General features: G+C 34.0%; 2 protein-coding genes across 2 annotated transcripts; both read left to right on the top strand.

Moving 5' to 3' along the window:
* The first annotated feature begins 159 nt into the window (after positions 1-159).
* On the top strand, positions 160-6,387 carry LOC100367543 (clavesin-2-like). Its single transcript, XM_006822452.2, has 5 exons — positions 160-275; positions 2,334-3,132; positions 3,421-3,531; positions 5,235-5,434; positions 5,880-6,387. The coding sequence occupies exons 2-5, from the start codon at positions 2,569-2,571 to the stop codon at positions 5,974-5,976; spliced, it is 972 nt and encodes a 323-aa protein (XP_006822515.1). The 5' UTR covers positions 160-275; positions 2,334-2,568; the 3' UTR covers positions 5,977-6,387.
* Positions 6,214-7,739, top strand: LOC146734663 (uncharacterized). The gene is made up of 2 exons (XM_085507587.1): positions 6,214-6,220; positions 6,553-7,739. Exons 1-2 carry the CDS (start codon positions 6,214-6,216, stop codon positions 7,719-7,721), a joined length of 1,176 nt encoding a protein of 391 aa, XP_085363713.1. The 3' UTR covers positions 7,722-7,739.
* Positions 7,740-8,249: the final 510 nt, after the last annotated feature.

Here is an 8,249-nt window from a genome sequence, read left to right as displayed (position 1 = left end):
TAATATATTGAATCTTGTTATTGTTGTTGACGTCGGATGATATCAAACCAAATATCATTATAAAAAAAACGAAATCTGAAGGGGAAATATTGTATAGTTGCAGATATTATGTATCTTACAGCTGGTATGTCTCATTTTAATGTATGACCTTCGACCTGGAAGGGATTCCCCAGCAGTCAGCTGACCTTCAGTGGATTGAAAAAGATCTAGGCCATATCGTCCGCAGTCCCTGGCCAGATAATCCGATCGTATAGAACTAGGCATTTAAGAAAGCTGTAAGTATTTGCAACTGATTAGATATTGGTTTTCAATGTAGTTTTATGTGATTGTTCTTATTTTACGGTTGCTCAATAGAGTTTCACGATTTTCTTTATATTTTGCAAATATATTTCGTATTTAATATAATATATTTCTCTATGGATACATGTCATAATCTCATATATGAACAAAATTGCGTAACAGACCATTTTTTTTATTTGTACGTGATATTATTGTATGCAGAGTAAGATAAATAAAATATACTTCATTAGAGAAAAAAAATACATTTTTGTTTGAGCGGAAAATATAAATAAAGATTAAAAACAGACTAGTATGAAGCTCCTAAAATAGCTGTTTTTGTCTGTGATAGAAAATGCTGTGAATGCATGTCTTTTTTAATGTCTGTCTACAATTTGCATTTAATCATAATTTTTTTTTTAATTCTCAATTTTCTGTGAAAAGATTGTGTAAATTTCGTTCTTGTTTATTTAGCCAAAATGCCTATATTCACAATTAAATGTATGGAGCTAACTCTATTTTGTTCTTAAATAGTTTGTAAGGTCTTACTTCAATTCTAAGTTCCAATGCTTTGTATAATAATCTTTAACATAATGATAAAATAATTGTCCAGATTGTGGAAATTAAAATCTATGAATCCTTGTAGCGGTAAGGTCAGTCTTTTAGATCATCCTAAGCAAGGCTAATAGGGGCATTGTTAATAATACTCAAGTTGAAATGCTTGCCATTGAACATTGACAAGTGAAGTTAAACGAACAATTTCTGTTCTGCAACCAATGTAGCTGGTTTTATTGTTGACGCTTTTCAATATTTGTTTTTTCCCCAGTGTTCTTGTCTAATATTTATTCCCCAAATTTCTGCTGCATACATTAAAATAGGTGCCTGGATGCATTCAGGTTTGAATGTGTGATGTATCTATTGATTGTACCAGTCTAATTTAATCTTTTCTTTTTGGAGGAAAAATGAAACCAGACCTGTTCAAATAGAAAACAAATCTTTGTGATTTTTTTATTGAGATATTAATTGCGTTCACGTGCTAAGATAATGTGCGTGAACGCTTAGCACGGGCTAAGGAATACTAAGTACGGGTTAAATCTGATCCGAATTTAAGACCCCTGTACGACCACTTCAAATCCACCATGTTCTAGAAACTATTGAATAACCTTAAGGAAGAAGCCTAATTTTTGAAGAATGTTGGTCATAAATCGCATGACAATGTTGATTGGTTTATTATGTAAATTTATGGAGCTATTGTCTTATGTCACCATGAAATAGCATTATTTTGTGTGTTACAGTGACATAATTTTAGAAACTTGTCCTAATATATATAAAAGATTGCTATTTTTAGAACAATTCCATGAAACATAATGTTTAAAAAAAAAATAGTTGACTCCTTTTAAAACACCAAAAAAGTATTTTTTTCAGCCTATGTCACCAGCTTATAATTTGAGATATGACATAATATCTCTGCCATAGAAATCTATGATAAAAGCATTATAATACTGACAAAATGGCCACTAACTGCTAAAATACAATTATTATTTTCTTGTTTTTCAAGTCAATATCCTTATATTGCCTGGGAGTTCAATTTATTGCAAAAATTAATACATTTTGGGTATTTGCATTTATGAATATAAGGCTTCTACCTTAAAATGTTCTATTTTCTCCTGCATTTCAAGCAATTTTAAACACCTGGGCTGCTATAGGGGTACCTATAAAATATATGCTATTTTCGCTGAAGGAATTGTATAGTGAAAATAAAATCCAGCAAATATCCTTTTTTTCTTTTATTTTACATTCAAACTCATCAAAAATTAGTGAAACATATTCATAAAAATTTACTACCGGGGTAAAACTCAATTTCCAGCTATAACTAACTATAACTAAAAACGAGCACTTTCACATTACGGTAATGTGCCATAAATGTTTAATTTTGATAAAAATATAAATGTCGACAAAAATATAATTCATCATCAAAATTTGATGCATTTATTATCTTGTAACTTTGTTTTCTGGATTATGCAAAGAAAGTACAGCATTTGTTTGTTGTTTTACAGGAAGTTGCTGTGTCTATTTTGGTGTATATCATGATGTAGCTAAGCACTAAACTGGATTGTTGTTGTTACCATGGAAACTGTTAACCTTACATATGAATGGTTATACTATTTATGCTCAAAGCCAAACAATCACACAACAAATTGGAGCAGTATTCAGCACACATTTTAAAGTAGGATAAATGAAATAAAACAAATTTGTGTATGTAGTAAAGGCAACATTGTCATACCTGTTACCATGGCACTGTGGAATGACCAGCTGATGACAGAAACGCAAGTTAAAGCCAGAAAAGAACTGAATGAAAATCCTCGTACATTGCTCAGCAATATTCAGGAAGTTCGTGATTTGATTGTCACTAGACCTGATATTAACTTTACACGCACTGATGATGACTTTATTCGACGATTTCTCCGTGCTCGTAAATATGATATTGTGGAAGCTTTTAAGGTCTATGCTCGATATTTTGAATATCGTCAACATAACAAACTAATGTTTACTAACTTCAGTACATCTGATCCAGAAATTCGTCAAGCTCTCATAGATGGTTTTCCATCAGTTCTGGAAAATCATGATCATTTTGGCAGAAAAATTCTAATCTTAAATGCAGCAAACTGGGAAACCTGGAGATATCCCTATGTTCACATATTGAGGGCGCTGTTGCTGAGTTTGGAGTACCTGATACAAGATCAAGAGATTCAAGTTCATGGCTTTGTTATTATCATTGATTGGACAGCCTTTACTTTTAAACAAGCAGCTAGACTCAGCCCAGCATTGATGAAATTAACCATTGAAGGTCTTCAGGTAAGTGTTGAATTATTTATTCTTTTCCTTGTTTTTTAACAGAATTGTAACAAGTTCCCTTTGATCACCTGACTACTAAGGTTAAAGTTCATATTTTAGGATTGGCGTGATTTTGCGAGCAACAGATACAGTGGATTGGTTTATTTTTTGGTTTCTTCTTTGCACTTTAGTACAACTAGTAATTTACAGTTAGCAATTTATGTTCACAGGAGTAGTAAAAGTTGTAGTATAACTTGAATTGGTTTCACAAGTATGTTTTTCTCTCTCTGTTTTCATCGCCACTGCTAGGACTGCTTTCCTGCACGTTATGCAGGAATACATTTTGTGAATCAGCCATGGTATGTGGAGGCAGCATTCACTATATGCAGACCATTTCTGAAGCAAACCACCAAAGAAAAGGTAAGAAAAGTATTCTTAATGATATGAAAGTACATGTAGACCAAATAAACCAAAATTGTCATACATGTACAGTTCTGATGACATCACTAACTGTCAACCAACCAGAGAACTGAAGAACATGCGAACACATGTACAGTTCTGATGACATCACTTACTGTCATCCAACCAGAGAACTGAAGAAAATGCGAACACATGTACAGTTCTGATGACATCACTTACTGTCATCCAGCTAGAGAACTGAAGAACATGCGAACACATGTACAGTTCTGATGACATCTCTTACTATCAACCAACCAGAGAACTGAAGAACATGCGAACACATGTACAGTTCTGATGACATCACTAACTGTCAACCAACCAGAGAACTGAAGAACATGCGAACACATGTACAGTTCTGATGACATCACTTACTGTCATCCAACCAGAGAACTGAAGAACATGCGAACACATGTACAGTTCTGATGACATCACTTACTATCAACCAACCAGAGAACTGAAGAACATGCGAACACATGTACAGTTCTGATGACATCACTTACTGTCATCCAACCAGAGAACTGAAGAACATGCGAACACATGTACAGTTCTGATGACATCACTTACTGTCATCCAGCTAGAGAACTGAAGAACATGCGAACACATGTACAGTTCTGATGACATCACTTACTGTCATCCAGCTAGAGAACTGAAGAACATGCGAACACATGTACAGTTCTGATGACATCTCTTACTATCAACCAACCAGAGAACTGAAGAACATGCGAACACATGTACAGTTCTGATGACATCACTTACTGTCAACCAACCAGAGAACTGAAGAACATGCGAACACATGTACAGTTCTGATGACATCACTTACTATCATCCAGCTAGAGAACTGAAGAACATGCGAACACATGTACAGTTCTGATGACATCACTTACTGTCAACCAACCAGAGAACTGAAGAACATGCGAACACATGTACAGTTCTGATGACATCACTTACTATCAACCAGCTAGAGAACTGAAGAACATGCGAACACATGTACAGTTCTGATGACATCACTTACTGTCATCCAACCAGAGAACTGAAGAACATGCGAACACATGTACAGTTCTGATGACATCACTTACTGTCATCCAACCAGAGAACTGAAGAACATGCGAACACATGTACAGTTCTGATGACATCTCTTACTATCAACCAACCAGAGAACTGAAGAACACACACATGTATACGGTTCTGATGACATCACTTACTGTCAATCAATCAGAGAACTGAAGAACACACACATGTACAGTTCTGATGACATCACTTACTGTCATCCAACCAGAGAACTGAAGAACACACATATGTATACGGTTCTGATGACATCACTTACTGTCATCCAACTAGAGAACTGAAGAACACAGACATGTACAGTTCTGATGACATCACTTACTGTCATCCAACCAGAGAACTGAAGAACACACATATGTATACGGTTCTGATGACATCACTTACTGTCAACCAACCAGAGAACTGAAGAACACACACATATACAGTTTTTTATGACAGTACTCCTTTTTTAAGTGCTAGAACTCAACATATTCAAATATAACAACTGTGTCTTGTGTAATTCAAAATGGTATTCCAATATGTACCCTTATTCTATATCAATAATCTCTTATTTTCTCTTCATTAGTACCGGTAATCTGTATTTTCCCTTATGTAAATTTCAGATTTTTCTCCATGGCAACAACCTCACCACACTACATCATCATATCCATAAAGAGATTCTGCCAACAGAGTTGGCTGGTCTGATGCCTGCATACAATATTGAGCGATTTGCCAGAGAGATAATTGAAAGTGGTTTTGAATTGACTTTTGGTGGTGGAACTGTACCTTATGATAGAACAGCACAGACAGGTGCCATGAACAGGTAACCACCAATTGTAGTATAGTGGATGAGGGGTAGACTTATATGGGAGAACACTATGAAATGTTATGTATTTTGTGATGCATTACAGGTCCACATGTTTCTTGATCTGATTCAAAATGGCTGAATGCTGGCCATTTTAATTCTTAGAATTCACGAATATCAAGTACTTTTGCCATACCGGAACTGGATCTCAGTCGTTTTGTTTAAACTTGGTACAAACATCTGCAATTCCTGCTCAGAATCTCGGTTGTGTAGATAGATTTTATTCAAACTTGATATGGGATCTTGACGCACATCATTTTGTTTGTCAGATCAGATGCAAAATTGCTGATTCCTGCACATTTTGTTTCAGTAAATAGCTATTTTGGGGACATATCACTGACTTTTCATGTTCAAACTTTATACACTTTGTAATTACTAGTATATTATTTATTTATTTCTGCAGATCACTGTCTGTCCCTTTACCAAATGAAAACTATGATGACACAAACAACCAGGACAAAGAAGGATGTAACATGGATTTTCTGTTGAAATTTGATTAATCTTCATGTGACTATATCTATACAACTAACCCAGTACTATATATCCCAGAAACCTTTGCAGTACTATCAATGCATTTGAGATTATATTGTTCAATCTCTTTTCCACATCATTATGTACTTCCTGATATCACATTTGTTTATCACTGTTCCTTGCTTTTATTTTTTGCAAAGATTTTGAAAAAAATTGACAGCCATATCTGGAGAGATATATAGATCTTTGTGTTCACAAGATACAATATGTGGTGTATGCTGTCATATGGCACCATACTAAGTTTTAATAATGCAAACTGGAAATATATTGATCATTACTGATCATTGGAAACCACTTCGGTCACAACTATGTATATCATAACTAATTAGTATGTTTTCCAGAATATATATGGAAAATACAATTTCTGTTTTGTCTCAGTATTGGTCATGCGATAAAAAGTTGTCACTCGATATGGCTCACTCATAGTATAATGGCTAATGATCTCATATATCAAGTGATGACCTCATAGTTATATCAAGTGATAACCTCATGGTGATATCAAGATATGACCTCATAGTGATATTAATTAAGTGATGACCTCATAGTGGTATCAAGTGATGACCTCATAGTGGTATTAAGTGATGACCTCGTAGTGATATTAGGTGATGACCTCATAGTGGTATCAAGTGATGACCTCATAGTGATATTAAGTGATGACCTCATAGTGGTATCAAGTGATGACCTCGTAGTGATATTAGGTGATGACCTCATAGTGATATCAAGTGATGACCTCATAGTGATATTAGGTGATAACCTCATAGTGATATCAAGATATGACCTCATAGTGATATTAAGTGATGACCACATAGTGATATTAGGTGATGACCTCATAGTGATATCAAGTGATGACCTCATAGTGGTATCAAGTGATGACCTCATAGTGGTATCAAGTGATGACCTCGTAGTGATATCAAGTGATGACCTCATAGTGATATTAGGTGATGACCTCATAATAATATCAAGTGATGACCTCATAGTGATATTAGGTGATAACCTCATAGTGATATCAAGATATGACCTCATAGTGATATTAAGTGATGACCTCATAGTGGTATCAAGTGATGACCTTGTAGTGATATTAGGTGATGACCTCACAGTGGTATCAATTGATGACCTCATAGTGATATCAAGTGATGACCTCATAGTGGTATCAGGTGATGACCTCATAGTGATATTAAATGATGACCTTAAAGTGATATCAAGTGATGACCTCGTAGTGATATTAGGTGATGACCTCATAGTGATATCAAGTTATGACCTCATAGTGATATTAAGTGATGACCTCATAGTGATATCAAGTGATGACCTCATAGTGATATTAAGTGATGACCTCAAAGTGATATCAAAATATAACCTCATAGTGATATTAAGTGATGACCTCACAGTGGTATCAATTGATGATCTCATAGTGATATCAAGTGATGACCTCATAGTGGTATCAGGTGATGACCTCATAGTGATATTAAATGATGACCTCATAGTGATATTAAGTGATGACCTCATAGTGATATCAAGTGATGACCTCATAGTGATATCAAGTGATGACCTCATAGTGGTATCAAGTGATGACATCATAGTGATATCAAGTGATGACATCATAGTGATATCAAGTGATGACCTCATAGTGGTATCAAGTGATGACCCTGTAGTGATATCAAGTAATGGCTACCTGTGTGCAAGTTATTATTCACATATCATTTGTGCTATTAAATAAGAGTTGAAAACCAATTAACTCTCTAGTACTATTTTCAATATATTTTGTAATTACAAATTTACATTGTCCATAACTTCAAAAATGAATGGAAATCTAGAATCATTTTAAATTTGCCTAAAGACTTTTTTTTATTTATTTCTAAACTGGTGAAAACCATGCCAGCCATACAACATTTTTCAAAGTTCATTGACCTGAACTCAGTTACTATCAGCATATATTTACATTTCTATTTATTTCTATTCATTATTTATTATTATTTTTTATAAATAGCATAAATACTATTCCAAATGTATGCAATGATATATCCTTATTACAAGCGTAATAGATTATATTTCAGAAATATATCTATACAGTGTATATATGGTATAAATGTCCATGATGTTTATTTATTTATTTATTAATTTATTTATTTATTTATTAGTATATTCCCTATGCATACTATACATGTAGGTGAACATACTATAATGTAAAAGTTCAGTTAAGTTTTAATTATTTTAAAATGTGCAGAATTAAAACCTAGTGAATACA

This window comes from Saccoglossus kowalevskii, chromosome 14, assembly GCF_978046115.1.
Source record: "Saccoglossus kowalevskii chromosome 14, keSacKowa6.1, whole genome shotgun sequence".
NCBI classification, from domain to species: domain Eukaryota; kingdom Metazoa; phylum Hemichordata; class Enteropneusta; family Harrimaniidae; genus Saccoglossus; species Saccoglossus kowalevskii.
Note: the sequence above shows the minus strand (reverse complement) of the source record. Positions and strands in the feature narration are given on the sequence as shown.